The sequence below is a fragment of the Peromyscus leucopus genome, chromosome 18 (assembly GCF_004664715.2).
Source record: "Peromyscus leucopus breed LL Stock chromosome 18, UCI_PerLeu_2.1, whole genome shotgun sequence".
NCBI classification, from domain to species: Eukaryota; Metazoa; Chordata; class Mammalia; order Rodentia; family Cricetidae; genus Peromyscus; species Peromyscus leucopus.
This window is the reverse complement of record NC_051078.1, coordinates 22683751-22699880: the sequence shown is the minus strand read 5'-3', so window position 1 is coordinate 22699880 and position 16130 is coordinate 22683751. Positions and strand designations below refer to the sequence as shown.

Here is a 16130-nt window from a genome sequence, read left to right as displayed (position 1 = left end):
GTGGCTTCAGCCAGGAGGAGAGAGGTGAGCAATGGGGACGAGGAAGGAGGAAGCAACACCTTTGCCCTTCCTAATGTTTAGTGTCTATGGATGAGGATGCAGGCTTGCTGGTGAGCCAGGTTTAGAAGGAGGCACGCTTAGAGAGGAACAGGGTTCAATGCTAATTCACACCACACGCTATCAACTATAATCCATGATACAAAAACTTGAGCTTGCACACATAAATTATTTCTTTGAAACTTTTAGCAAGTATTTGTAAAAAATAACATTAAATGATCCTTATTTTCCTGATTGGCAAATATGCTTTGTACACTATTGTTTTTGTTGTAGTCTTCTTCTTCTTCTTCTTCTTCTTCTTCTTCTCCTCCTCCTCCTCCTCCTTCCTCTTCTTTTTTTCCTTTTTCTCCTCCTCTTCCTCCCCCTTCACCTCCTCTTCTTCCTCCTCCTCCTCCAATTTTCTTCTTTTTCTTATTCTTCTTTTGGTCAAATACAAGAAATGTGTTAGAGATGGCAAAGGTCTATGGTGATCCATGAAGGCTTTGTAGTCAAATGATCCGTGTCCTAGTCACCTCTCTCATTTGCCAGGGTGAGTTTTAAACATATACATCTTGTTTTTAATTCCTTCTTACTATACCATATATGCAGCCCCATTACACCTTGCTTTTCATATAGAGGGGACAATTAGATTTAAGCTTTTCTCTGGCTAAGGCGACTTGATTTTAAAGGAAGACTAAGGAGCCGTGAAATGCTGCACAAGTGGAAATGCTCAAGGCATTTCCTTCACATTTTATTAGAGTTGGGGAAGCATGCCATTTCCTTTTACTATCTAACCTCTAATTTTTGAGTATTGGTGTATAAAATTTGCTTCCTCTGAGAAGAGACCTATTAGCTAGAAAGCTTTCTCTGAATTGGAATATACAGTTTAACTGCTTTTAAAGCTCTATAATAATTAGAAAAAAAAAGTGTGAGTTTCATGGCACATTTCAACTCTCATCATCATCACTGACCCTACATGGCAGTTTTTACAGCTGTCCTTAAGTTAGTTTCTAAGCTTTGCCTCTGGGTTACCAGCCAAGCAGTGTAAAATCTACTGTAACTAAACACCCACTACAATAAAAGTAACATACATTCATTAGGTGCTTCTGATGTGGCACACAGTGTGATTAGCTCCTTGCACATGTTAAACTCTTTAAACCTGCTGCAGCCTTTAGGGAAGTTATTTTTCTTTCTCATTTATAGATATAGAAACTTGGAGTACCAAGGGTCACAGACACAAAAAATGACAGAGAAAGTAGGCCCACCCAAGTTCTGAAGTACATGTACAACACTCCCACCTAGTGCATTAAAAGTTCCTTATAGTGAACTCATTTGCTCACTGTGTGCTATGTCTCAGGAATTGCAGAACATGTAAAAATGAAAAAAAAAAAAGGAATTTAAGTATTACCAACATAGCAATATTTTTCTCTACCAGTTTTGAATACATAATTATTTAATCATTCATCCAAGTAACTCCCAGTAATGTGTCATTGTTAATAATACACACAAATGCACACAAGGTTAAAATCTGTTGACAGAAAGAATTTCTGGTATCCACCCTTGGCAGCAGAGCCTTCTGCTTGCCCATAAAATCTCATTTTTACCATTGGTCCCACTGAACTGTTTCTAGATGTATTGGTACAACCAGCTACCTGTAAGGCTATAATCTTTCATCTCCTTTTTTTTTTTTTCATAGTACATCCTTTATCAAAATGTTCCAGCTTCTCACTAAGTCCTGGATAAAGAAGCACAATTCCCCAGCCTGGCCCAGGGCAGAGGAACATGGGGATGTACTGTCACATGAGCCTAGTATTAGATCCTGACTTTCAGTATCTCCTGAATGCCACCTGCTGCTACCCATTTTCTTTCCTGGAGCCTGGTTTTCTTCACACAGACAAATTATTTTAGTACTCTCCTTTAGTCCTCTTCCCTTTTCTTCCAGATCCAAAGAAATAAAAATCCTAAGGCCATATCAAGCGTTTGTCATTTGCTCTTGGGGATATTTCATTAACGTTCCATTGAAAATGTCAGCTGGATGGTGGTGGCGCACACCTTTAATCCCAGCACTCTGGAGGCAGAGGCAGGTGGATCTCTGAGTTCAAGACCAGGCTGGTCTACAGAGTGAGTTCCCAGACAGCCAGGGTTACACAGAGAAACCTTGTCTCGAAGAAAAAAAACTAAAAAACAGACTAAAAAGAAAGTGTCATGTAACAAAAGTTGTAAATTGGGGGAAACTGAAGTATCACATGTGTTTTCTGAGGTAAGCACAACCCCAGTTGGAGGTGCAGAAGTAAGGAACACTATGGTACTGTTGCTGTGTGGTTAGTATGTCAAGTAAAGGATGCTTTCCTGGAAAGTATTAGCAATGCAATACACTGTTCACAGTGCTATGCAAACCTGCTTCCATATGGAGTCCCTTCACCTATTCCTGCTTACTACGTAAGTCACAGGAACTTTTTTTTTTAAAAAAATAAGATTTCATATATTTTAACATCATCTTATTGTAACAGAACATATGGCTTCAGGCTTCTTAGTTTATTGATTAAAGAATCTCTTTGAAAAGCGTGTGTTCATTTTATGTATGTAAGTGCTTTATCTCAATGCATGTGTGGGCACCATGTGCATGGCTGGTGCCCTCTGAGCTCAAAAAGGAGTGTCAGATCATTGTGAGCCGCCATGTGAGTGCTGGAGCAAAACCCAAGTCTTCTTCAAGAGCCACGGATGCTCTTAACTACCGGGCCGTCTCCCTAACCCCTGCTTAAACCACCTTCTCACTTGCTATTGGTTGCATACTGACAACTATAACATTCAGAGAGAACACTAGAGGTTCATAAATATTACCTTGCTGTGTCATCTGTATGCTTGTCATGCTTACTAGAATGCACTGTTTCCTTTCTTGGTTGGAAATAGATTCTTCCCTCATACAATACATTCCAACCACAATTTCCCCTCCCTCCATTCCTCCCAGCTTCCCTCCCCCACCCCTCCCACCAACTTCCCCTCTCTCCCAGATCCACTCCTTCAGAAAGGAGCAGGCTTCTAAGAGACAACAACCAAACAGGGGAAAACAAAGATACACTAAGACAAGGCAAGTCCTCATATCAAGGCCGGACAAGGCAACCTAATAGGAGGAAAAGAGTCCCAAGAGCAGGTAAAAGAATCAGAGACACACCTGCTCCCACTGTTAGGAGTTCCACGAAAACATCAAGCCAACAGCCCTAAGGTATATGCAGAAGACCATGTGCAGACCCCTGCAGGCCCTGTACTTGCCACTTCAGTCTCTGTGAGCTCACATCATACCCTGTTTGACCATTTGTCCCACATTTGAAATAACATTACAGAAATGAAGTATTGATTTGGATCTACTTGTTGGCAAGTTGAAAATAGTACGATGACTTAGCTTCGTCCTATTCTATAACATTGCAAGACATTTGATCAATAGGACAGTGGTTACATTTAAAAATCTAGATATCTAGGCAATATGGAATAAAATGGGACTTCAACAGGCTGTAGGGCCTAGCCTACAATTAAAAGTTCTGTATAATTTTTAGAGAAGAATTGCATATGTCAAAGACTCAATCATTTGATGAATGAATAAAACTTTATAATAGTACTTTCACATGGTCATTTCAATAGAGAACTAAAGATCTAGTATTAAAACTAGATGAAAACCATATCAGCCGGGCGGTGGTGGCGCACGCCTTTAATCCCAGCACTCGGGAGGCAGAGGCAGGCGGATCTCTGTGAGTTCAAGGCCAGCCTGGACTACCAAGTGAGTTCCAGGAAAAGGCGCAAAGCTACACAGAGAAACCCTGTCTCGAAAAACCAAAAAAAAAAAAACCATATCGTTGCCACTATAATCCCTAATATGATATCCAAAGAAGTCTTCACTTCTCCATTATTTACTCTATTGACAATAAGATCCAATAAAGGATTACAATTTCAGAATTAATATTGACTAGTAAGGAATTATAATGAAATCTACACACACACACCACTTCACGGAAGTTTGGGAACAATGAATACAATACAGGTATGTTTGATGTAAGGAAATGGATGAAGTATCACAGAAGGACCTCAAAGAAATTGAAATAAATGGCAGGTCAGTGAGTAGGAAAATACCTAAGAATAGGGAAATAACACAAAACTGGAGAGTGTGCACAGCAGCAGAAATCTTTGAGTATCTGTACGCTCACAAAATGACAATGATTAATCTTCCAGACCAGCTGAAGCCAGTAGGAAGAAACATAAAGGGACTACCTTGAAATTGCATAATAGAGTTGTTTAGAGATAAAGCCATTTACCTTAGGAGAAAATTAATGAATTGATGCCTAGAAACACTAACAAATAATTAGCAAGAATATTTGGAATACATCCCAAGGTGAAAGGCAAATTAAATGACCATAAGTGCTCTTCCCACTATAAAATGCAGTCCTGGATGGCTAGAGGTTTCTGAGCACCAACATGGTGATAAATATTGGCAGAACAAAGAACCACAGAGAAAAAGAGGGATGGAGAATAAATTGGCTTCACTCAGTTTTCAATCCAACTCAGTAAGATTGATTATCTTTGACATGCCAGAGACCTTTGTTTTCATGTTGATTCATCTATGTTTACTGAGTGGCTAGATGGGGAGTACACATTTTACATCATCATCATCCCTTCGATGGACTCCATATCTCAAAGGAAAAGGTATATAACAAGTTTTTGCACCATATGAACATGACTGTCAATTTGACTGATACTTCACTGACAACGAGATTAGCTGACCCTGTGTTCAGAGAATATATTAACAAAGCATGTGAAGTGGTGCAAAGGTCAGGTATAGTGAGAAATGTTCTGTCTGCACAAACTAGTAAAATAAATAACAAATTAAAAGCCTATATAACCCCTGTCTCTCAAACACCTATGCATCAAGTTGCTATTAGGAAAATAGCATTTTCCATTCTATAGTGTTTTAATGAATTTGCTGTCTTAAATATTTGGAAATGTATTCAAGTTCCATCAAATTATACCATCTATGAAAATAGTAACTTACAGAAACATAGCTGGCATTAATGTAATCTGATCCTGGGATGCTTGCATCAGCAATCAGCTTCACTCTGTTATTATTATCTGAGAAAAAACATAAGAAATTATAATAGGATTTTCATATTGCTAAGACTTCTGTACTATGAAAGTAATATAAAAGTGCATGATCTAATAATCTCCATTCATATATGAGTATAGCATTTTAAAAACATTCTTTCATGACACCTATTTCTACTATATACATTATCAATAAGATCTTGCACATATTTGTAGAATTCCTACACATATCATTACAGAATTAGTTTCAAATGTTGTGCCATATGCTGTGTTCTGAAAATTTTTCTTATTTACTTTATCTTTCTACACAATCAAAAGTATATCTGGTTTGTGTTTTTAAGAAGACATTTAGCATTTTAATATAGCATACCCTATTTAATTTTGACTTAAATTGATCCCAATTATTATTCAAAGTACTGGAAAACATAATAGAGTTAATCACATAACTGTAAAACTGTATTTGTTCAACATATTGCCAGAAGCAAAAGTCCCTAAATCACAGGTGTACCTTTTGTATGTGGAAAGATACTGTCTAATTATCTCTTAATTTTATCTGTACACACTGAGAATTAGTTGAACATTTTTAGGGCATTCATCATTATAATAATATTCTTATTTTTGTACAAGTTCATCCATAGACTCTTCTAAAACTTGAATACATTTTTCTAATTTACATTTCAGTATTTCAGACTTTCCCTTACTCCGATATTTTTTTTAAAGTAGTGAGGTGTAGGTTTACCTTTTACTATTTATTATTATCTGTAACACAATAGTCCCATTTAAAAAATATTCCATTCATTTTTTCCCCTTGATTTAAAAATTATGATTACTTTTATCATATACTACATTACCCATACATTTAGGTCCAGTTTTAAACTATTCTTTCCCATTACCTGCCTATTTTTCCTTTAATGTAACATTTCTAGTTATTCTTCTCAAGACTATTTTAAGAAATGCATTCACCAAGTAGATATTCTGTATCCAGTAATGTTTTTTTCCAAAAAAGGGTGCCAGAGATGTTCTTGGGAGTGTGTACCAAGCTGGTTTTATAACTGTAACATCTACTGATAACTTTAAATACAGGAATCAGAAAATATCTTTGACTAAATAATTCAGAAGTTTGGCTGGATTGTGCTGCTAAGTGGTCCGGTACATGCTTAGCCTTTGCAGGGCTCTGGGTTATCAACACAGCAACAGAAAAGAAAGACTTTGTGGTCTCCATGGAAGGCACATAAGAGGAGAGAATTGGTTGTGAATATCTACACAGTCTTGAGTGAATCATTTATCTTCTGTGGTTCTTACTGGCCTCAACTGTACCATGCAGTGAAAATATTTATTTTGTATAACTCTCTTGATGAAATGTAAAAGCTTACAGGAAATATTCAATACTGTTATCATGTTCTCCAAGTTTAAGCGTATACCAACATTAATTATCTAAACTGTTTTAGTTATATTGTGAGAAATTATGATCAATGCATTGAAACTTAGAGATCCCTAATATTTAAACAAATTTCTGCAAATGGTTTATGTGCTGGTGTTACTGTGTTACTGCGTTTTTTAAGATCTGCCTAATGACATTGTAGCTAGTCTTGTACATCAGGAGGGGAAGCCATTGGGGTGCTATTCACTCGATATGCCTGTTTATAACAAGCACTCTCCATTTTTTCTCATGGTGTTGGGATATTAAGGTCACAGTGTCCTGTCAGACAGAGATTTGGAAATCACGTCTGCAAGTATTTGCTGCTAATTCTAGTGTCCTAAAGCCCTGTAAGCTAATATCTTCCAAAAGGCACTGTGATATTTGAAATTCTCTTTGCAACATTACTCAGGGGAAACACGGCATTACTCAAACCTGCCTCCAGCAAAACTTCAGATTCTATTGAAATATATTCATTCACTACGACGAAAGACACACTTTTTCCAGTTTTATGAGTCCTGTGCAAGCACAATGACAACACACAGTCTCAAAATCTTGGTTGCTTGCCTAGCAACCATTCATGTATCTATTTCTGTGTGGGTTTGTGTGTGAAAATATGCCATACCTCATACAGACAAGGCTATGACATTGCAGATGGACTTCAGTCTTTAGCTAGGGATGGGGGTCTTGCTGTCTTCAGAATTCAGTGCCCTGGGATGTATCACAGTCTTATCCACTCAGAAAGTTATCAGCATTTAAAAGAAAATGATTTATTGATTACTAACCATGAGGGCTAACATTTGCTGAATGCTTTCTGTGTTCCAGTACTGGGAAAAGTGATTTATGTGACTATTTTACTGAATCCTTCTATTAGCCTTACAAGGAACAGACAGCATGTTGGCAGTCACAAAGAACAGGCAGCAACAGTCTAGAACTGTGTCTCAGGAAGTCTCATTATTTTTTGTCTTAGCCTCAGTATGGAGGTTTAAGACATTCATTCTCCTTACTCCTTTTTATTGTTTTGAAGATGAACATTTACTTCCACCAACCACTCTTGTTTTCTTCTGAACATAAAAGTAATAAACTTCAGTAGGGGAATGGGATGGTGGAGTTGGAACAGGGACAGAGTGAGAGAGCAATGAAAGAGATAACCATGATAGAGGGAGACATCATGGGGATAGGGAGAAACCTGGTGCTAGGGAAGTTCCCAGGAATCCACAAGGATGACTCTAGCTTAGACTTCTAGTAATAGTGGAGAGGGCGCCTGAGCTGGCCTACCCCGGTAGTCAGATTGGTGAATACCCTGTCATCCAAAGCCTTCATTCAGTAACTGATGGAAACAGATGCTGAGATCCATAGCCAAGCACTAGGCCAAGCTCCAGGAGTCCAGTTGAAGAGAGGGAAGAGGCATTCTATGAGTAATGGGGTTTAAGATCATGATGGGGAAACCTACAGATACAACTGAACCAAGCTAGTGGGAATTTGTGAACTTTAGACCAACAGCTCTGAAGCCTGCATGGGACTGAACTAGGCCCTCTGCATTAAGTCAGACAGTTGTGTAGCTTGATCTGCTAAATGGGCCTCCTGGCAGTGGGAATCAAATCTATCCCTGGTGCATGAACTGGCTTTTTGGAGCCTATTACCTATGGTGGGACACCTTGCAAAGCCTTGATGCAGGGGGAGGGGCTTGGACCTTCCTCAACTGAATGTACCAGGCTTTGCTGACTGCCCATGGGAGGCCTTACCTGGGGGGTAGGGGTGGGAAAGTCTGGGGGCGAGAGGAGGGAAGAGGAGGATCTGTGGTTGGTATGTAAAAAATATAAAAAATTTCTTAATGAAAAAAGTAGTAAGCTGATGGTCTGAATTTTCTTTCAGCCAAAATGGGGACTAGATTGCTATCTTCATTACAAAAGAATGAAACATTATAACAAACTATTAAGGAACTCAAATTTTCATGCTTTAAGTCAGAAACTCCTTAGAAACTAGTTAAATTTATTTGAGTTACTTTATTTGTGTTGACATAATGCAAATTAGTCCCAACTTTATAATGTAGCTAGAACTAAATACTAATGAATTCATGGTAGTTGCCTTTTGATAAGAGTATAATATTTACTGACACAGAGTGCCACTTGAATAAGCATGTTGCAAGCAGTCTAGAAGAAATCCAGTGCAAACACATCTAACAACATGGACATTACCCAATCAAGTAAATTTTCTTAAAGTTAGAATAAAAACCATGTTACACTACCTATGGTGGGACACCTTGCACAGCCTTGAGGCAGGGGGAGGGGCTTGGACCTGACTCTACTGAATGAACCAGGCTCTGCTGCCTCCCCATGGGATGACTTACCATCTTGTAGGAGGGGATAGGGGGGATTGGAGGGAAAAGGCTGGAGGGGTGGGAAGATGGAAGAGGGGAAATCTGTGATCGGAATGTAAAATGAATAAAAAATTATTTAATAATAAACAATGTATTTAAAAGCATGTTAAAAATGGTCAGACATTTAGAGATTATCAGTCATATTCTTTATTTCTCACATCACAGTTTTGCCGTCTTGCTGCTTGAAGTCATTTTCTTCTCATTGGTTTCGTTGCAGAAGGAACCTGCAGTGGATAATGCTATTTATTTTTGCTTCTATTCCACTTCCTAGACACGGCAGGTTGTGTGGATTATAACCTCTGATACACAGTCCTCTAAATTCAGTTGCCTGCATGAATAACTTATTCTCTAGTACCAGCCTGTGTTCTGCTTCTTCCTATATAAATTCTACATGAGATTACAGTCACCTTTAAATTAACACTTCCCTGGCTAAAAGGGCTGTAGGAATTTCCTCAGTATGTTTATTTATTTGTTTGTTTATTGAAGCACTAAGCGTGCGCATGCTGGGAACTCTTCTATCAATGAACTATATTCCCAGTTCTTTGTAAACCCTTTTTAAAGATTGAGGCAGGGTCTCACTACGTTGCTCGGATGGATCTTGAATTCCTTAGGTAGAGAAAGCTGTTCTTGAACTTTCGGTCTCCATGTTCAAGCCTCCCAATTATTTGAGAGTACAGTGCTGCATCACCTGGCCTGCTTCCCAGTATACATTGGAACAAAGTTTCAGGACTTCAAAATTCTTAATGTCATAATTGGATCAGAATTCTACTAAGCAGGCACATGCATTCAAAGACTACAAAAACAGACATATTAGTAACACAGTGATATAAAATCTTCCTCTACAAGTAATCATTAATTCTTAAAACAACAACACTTTATTTTCCTTAAATTGAAAAATGGAGTTGTCCTACAGCAAGGTATAGTTCTGCCTCTCTGCAGAAACAATTCCAGTAAACACACATTGATTCTATTCATCAACTAGTATTTTGCAAGGCATTTTAATGTTCCATAAGACTACTATGCTTTCAGGGAAATTTAATACACAAAGTGAAGTGTGAATTTCCCTTCGATTTGAGACATGCTCAATAGGAAGATGTTAAAAGAGTTAAATTACAAAGCTAAGAAGCAAGTCAATCTACAGTTTCTTGCACCTGCGTCAATGAACCTTATGTGAAAAAACTGAAAACCATGTAAATTAACTTCAGTAATTAGGAACAAAGCAAACATGATACAACTTGAAAGTCACTACTAATGCAATGTATTATTGTAATTCAATTAATGCGTAAGGAAACAGTAAACAAATGCTAAAAGTTAAGATGGTGGGCATTTGAAAATACTTCATAGTGAAAACATAAATGAGACTTGCACATACATGGTTTTATGTTTGGAAAGCGATTTTTTGCTCTGTTCCAAGGGAGATCAGCATCAGTTGAAGAAAGATCTTGAAGAAATTTCGGTAATTCCTGTGGGGAAAAAGTCATTGCAAAGTTTAAACTTGGTAAATATGAAATTCTGCTTAGTAAAACACAATTCCTTAATCTAAACCCTTCATTTGTTTAGTTTGTATGTATATGTTCACGTGTGTGTGTGTGTGTGTGTGTGTGTGTGTGTGTGTGTGTGTGTGTGCATCTACATGTTGAAGGGTAGGGAACAACCTTGGGTGTCATTCCTCAGGGGCCATAGGTCCATTTTATTTTATTACTTTAAAGAAAAATCTCTCATTGGCCTGAGGCTTACCAAGTCGGTTATACTGTGTGGTCACCTAGCCTCAGGAATCTATCTGTGCCCATGTCCCCAAAGCTGGAATTACAAACGATAGGCAGCTTTTACATAAGCTCTAGGTATCCAATTCATTGGCCTACTGAACTATCATTCCAGTCATAAATGTTTTTGATTTTTATTTAATTTTAATTTTGTGTCACTGATACCTGGGATTGAATCCTGAGCCTTGTGATTGACATAGAATCTCCATTGCAAAGCTATTCTCCCAGGCCACAGTATTTAAATTTTTAATTAAACAACTCTATCATAGATATGGGAACAAGGTCAAATGAATAGCAATGATTTTCCCTAAATGTCACCATTACTATTCTGAATGATTTTGATCAACCAGAATATGGCTTTCCCTTGCGATAATTTCATTGAACTCTGGAGAGCACTAAGGTGCCACATGCTACCCATGGCTTCATCAGGTGCACACAACTGTTGTTATTTAATATGTTAATGCCTCTTTAGAGAGAAGAAGAGAGTTGAATGATTTATTTTTTGTTTTTTCTCCCCAGACAGTGTGATTTCATGCCTATTAATTGGTACAACCCTGGTCATTTTGAGAAGATGTCAAAGGTCAATTCTGCACTCCGTTGGCCTCGTTAAATTGATAGTGGAATGCAAAGGTGAGATTTAGAATGAGCCAATACAGATGACGGGTTGGGAAGATCTACTGTTGACATTTGAAAGAAAAATGCTGCAGTCTGTCTGTCTTTTTCTTTCTAATGCATCTTTAAGGAAGCTGGTAGAAGAAAATGTATTGATTATTTTCTTGGGCTGATGATTGCCATTCATGAAATTATTCTAACTTCTGTAATGATAATACACTGTGTTGTCCACTTTAATGTAATTATACATTATTTCTTTTTATTCAACAATTCTCCCTTCTACAAAAAAAAACCCTAAAGAGTTCTTTTCATATGGGTATATATCATGGGCAAGACTGGGTATAACCAGCAAGGCTTATTAAAAGTTAACAAAATAAAAAGACCCAAAATAACTTCCCTGTGTCAAGGTTTTAGAAGTATTGAAAGGGGAAGGGGGAGGAGAGATGTGTTGAAAATTGACTTGAAAACGATACAGTTTGGAATGATTTCACATCCAGGTTTCCATTTATAGTTTTAAGTGACTGTGCTTCTGGTGGCCCACACTCAGTCATCAGGCTGATAGTTTGAATAGCATCATGATACTGGGTGGTCTTATTCTTATTGGGACGTACAATGCCAGTGATCTTCCCTAGATAGGTCTTTCTGCTCCTGTTTGATGTCTTCTCAGTGGGAACTAGATGAGCAAATTATTTGTCCCTCCTTTTGCTTTTGTATTTATTCTCTATCTCTGGAATAGTTCCCCCTTTATCTTTTCATTGGGATTCAGCTCATGCTACCATTTGTCTGAGACATCACTATTTTTCTTAGTCTTTTCTAAGCAGCGTTCAGCATTGATCCTCACATCTTTATACACATCTTAATCACGACACATGTGTCCTGTTTGAAACATGTCTCTCATCTCTACAGTTCTTACTCTAATCTGAGTTTATGTGTGGTAGAGAGTATCATCCTAGTAACTGATATTTGTGCCAAGCCCTTTCCACACATTCTATACATAGTAACTTTACTATTCTCAATTCAGGGAGGTAGATTTTTTTTTCAAATGAAGACATAGGGGGCAAAGGGATTAGGTAATTTGTCTAAAGCCATTTAGCTTGTAAATGCTAAACTGATGAATACCAATGTGTCAAACACATTGCATGCCATAGTACAAACTCTGAAGAAGAACTAAGGACAAGAAAATAGAAAATGAGTTCAAAGATTAGTCAAAATTGTGCATCCAATATATTGTTATTATAATATAATAATTTTGATTTTAAAAACTTAATAAAGCATTAGGATAAGAATGATTTGGTTTTTTAAAAACAAAAGAATAGCATGGCTCCTCCCCCCAAATCTAGAATTTTTCTTAATACATGAAAATACATTTGCTAATAAGACTATTCATCTACTTAGTTATGAATAATTCAATTATGTTTGCCCCTATTCTAGTAAAATTACACGTTTGCTCCTGAGAAATGGAAATTTCTTTCTGTATAAATGCTAAGGGAACTTCACGGTTCCCTTGATTTTGCTAAGTCCAGACCAGTATTACTTAAGAAGCATAACCAACCAGCGGCAGGGGGCCCCATTCATCTTCTCACATTCTCCTTATTACTCCCTGAGAAACTGAAATTTTATAATCCTGAATTATTTAAGCCAATTGTCTGACTCTTTGTTTCAGAAGTTCACACACTAAGAAATTCACAGAAAAAAAATAGAGGTAGACTTTTGGGTACACTATAAAATCTACTTCACTTTCACCATGCAAAATAATCATGCCATCTCAATAAGGTACTTATGAATCTCAAAACAGATTATAGCTCTAACTTTTACATTTCTAAATAATTTCAATTATATTGATATACAATACTCAGCTAATTAATAAAAATACTGTATCAAAAGAAACGAGAAAATTGTTAAAAAGTGAAATTATTTTCAACTTTAAAATAACTTAAACAATGAGTTCTTAGTTTTACATATCTCCATGTAGGATAAAGCATTTATTTAATCATAACTTAGAAAGACTGTATTGAATGTAGACATACGTGTCTATATTCTGATAGTCCTAGAAGTTGTAATGATATTTGCAATATCTACAAATATCCGGCTCTGTTCCCTGATTATTTACACCACAAATGTACATTAAGTAGCACTCATTATATTCGGTATTCAATGTACTTACAATAAAATGCAACATGTGATCATTAAGGGCCTAAATCTGACACAATTATTTCAAAGTAAACTACATTTACAATACTATCTAAAGCTCATACACAAATACAAACTAATGAATCCATCACTCTGCATTTCCATCTCCATCAGGATGAAAGAGCAGGGAGCTGGGGCCAGCCTGCCATTGCCGGGAGTCCTGAAGAAGATCACCTTCTCCTAACACAGTAGGTGAATACTCTGATGAGGTTGCCCCAAAGGCCACCCAGGGTAACATTACTATCTAAACAATCAACCTGGTAATTGGGTATTGATTATCAAGGCCAGAGTCCTTCATGGCCTTGCATGCTTAAAATGGACGTGAAATGTGACACAGGAAACGACTGGAGGTCTTGCAATGTTGTGACAACTGCTGGTAACATACCGAAAATTCCTCTTGAAACTTTAGGTTGTTGTTTGTGCAAAGCTCTTCGACGTGTTGCAGGAAGGACTTCTTGCTTATTGGCCTCCAAGTAAAGAAAGGTATTAAATGGAACCATGTTAGCTTATGTTCTTTTTCTTAAGGGAAACCTTGGGCACTGATTGCACTGTTAACATCTAAGCAACAAGGACCCTGTAAAACCCTAGTCACACAGTCCTTTCAAGTCAACCTGTCCTGTTGACAAAAGGGAGTTTTTCCTCTTTAAATTCACTTTCTTTGCATTCATCACACAAAATTCTTTCAATTTTTCAGTGACTTCAAAAGAAAGACTTAGCATTTTAATGAACAAAAGTTTTCAAGTAAATGGGAGGGCATGAAGTTATCATTGACTCTTAAATGCACATAATACCTCTTTGTCATACAGAAGAATTTTATACATTACAAGGTTTTAGAAGATATAAAATATTGCAGTGACCTCATTCTCATAATGATATGGCTTTTAAGCCCAAAGGAGTTTAAATATCCCCATATTACTTCCCAAGTTAAAATACAGACATGCAGGCTTCACCCCAGAGAGAGAGAAAGCATTTCTCCAGTTACCATGCAATTAGTCATGCTTTTATGATTTATATCCAGCTTAAAGGTTTTTCCAACAAACATTCAGAAAGAGAGCCACACATTAAGAGTCATTGAGCCAGTGAATCTAAAAAGTTGATATTCAAAGAGAAGGGGGAAAAGTTCACAAACTTACTTGATGGATTTTCTATAACTAAGTAACCTGCAACAGAACCATGTTAGATGTATTGTGAGTGGGAGTGGATGGCTCCTTCTCAAAGAGATCTAAGTTAAAATCACAAAATTATTGTAAATCAATAACGTATAAGTACAACATGGCTTCAACTAACATGCAGTTCTTAATTTCAAAATTATATTAATTTTGACTAGGTTAGCATCTCTTCCCAGTTGTAAAGGTAGCATTATCATTTAAGACAATGTATTGAAAGAAGGCTACCTTTTAATATATTGTAAAGAATAAAGAGTTAATACAGATTCAAGAAATATTTTATTTATAAAGAGTGTGGAATATGTGAAACAGAAGTTATGCAAAATTACATTATATTGCCCAAATTTTGTTTCATGACTGAGTTTTGGTTAATATACAGCCAAAAAAATCACATTTTATCCATTTAAACTACTTTATGTACATTTTGTGACAGGTCATTGACAAAGTTAAACTCTGAAACATAAGATATTTTAACAGAAAAACAGATAATGCAACACACACTTAGAGATATGTTCCCTGTTAAATATCATGCACAACAAATTTGCACTGCAAAAAAAAGCACAAAAGGCACAAATATATACACAAACAAAATGCAGGAGAGATATTACAAATTATTTCACAATAACCTTCAAGAAAAATATTTCTTGGAATATGTGTTTTTAAAGTCATGGATGAAGAACAAACAAGACATGATGACTAACTATTATGAAAATTATCCCAAAGACTTGTGTCCAATGGAGAAAACAAATAAAAAAAGAATGTATCTTATGACAAAAAAAAAAGAGTTAATGAAACTTGAGGGGATGAAGTAGCAGGTATGATGAAGCTGGATATTAGAATTCTAAGTCAGTGGTGGGCATGTCAAAGAGAAAATAGCCTCATACTTTCTCCCAGTGTGAGCTGCTAGAGCATCCTAGCATCATCCTAACGCAGACAAAGAGGTAAAGGCTAAACTGAGGATAAGCCAGATAAGGTGAAGAGTTTCCCACAGCAGCCTAAAGCACTTTCAAGCAGGCAATAGAGAGCTCCTTACCATAGTTTCAGGGATTCAGAAATGGCTAAATGGGTTGTTCAATCAGAAAAACTTTGGTTTAAGTGGAGAATATAAAACAGAGCAGCTGGAAATGTGAGGCACTGGAGGTAATAGACATATGCCATAGAGACAGTTGCAATAATCCATGCCTGTTGGAAATGTGTTAGGCTACGCAAATCTTGATTACCTGCACATGAGAAATGACTGGGATCTTTGCAATTGAGACATCCATTTTCACACTACTGCATGGAAATGGGAACTCTTGATCTGAATGTAGATGACAGATTCTGTACCTAGCAGAGCCAAGATTAAGACTGGACTAGAGAAATGTATTTTACTTGTATACTTGAGCTCGGAGATGGATGCTACTTTTGGGAAAGTCATGAACAAGGAATTAATAAAATCAATTCATGTTTGTGAAGAGATATGAAATATGAATAACATG

General features: G+C 36.9%; 1 protein-coding gene and 1 long non-coding RNA gene across 6 annotated transcripts in view; one reads left to right on the top strand and one right to left on the bottom strand.

The window, feature by feature from the left end:
• The window catches only part of Ptprq (protein tyrosine phosphatase receptor type Q), a 188215-nt gene that overhangs the window by 12282 nt on the left and 159803 nt on the right, over positions 1–16130 (bottom strand). The window contains exons 36-39 of the mRNA XM_028873029.2: positions 14620–14646; positions 13872–13953; positions 10294–10384; positions 5075–5151 (exon numbers count right to left, since the gene is read on the bottom strand). Coding sequence (XP_028728862.1) covers positions 5075–5151; positions 10294–10384; positions 13872–13953; positions 14620–14646 — 277 coding nt within the window. The remainder of the gene's footprint in view (positions 1–5074; positions 5152–10293; positions 10385–13871; positions 13954–14619; positions 14647–16130) is intronic.
• LOC119086196 overlaps positions 1–16130 on the top strand; it is a 57939-nt gene that overhangs the window by 34259 nt on the left and 7550 nt on the right. For 2 of the 5 annotated variants that reach the window (XR_005089429.1, XR_005089431.1), the window contains exons 2-3: positions 11204–11314; positions 13601–13678. This is a non-coding gene — a long non-coding RNA (uncharacterized LOC119086196). Of the gene's footprint in view, positions 1–8999; positions 10420–11203; positions 11315–13600; positions 13679–16130 lie in introns of those variants that run through there. The other 3 variants (XR_005089430.1, XR_005089428.1, XR_005089432.1) reach the window with 2 other exon arrangements.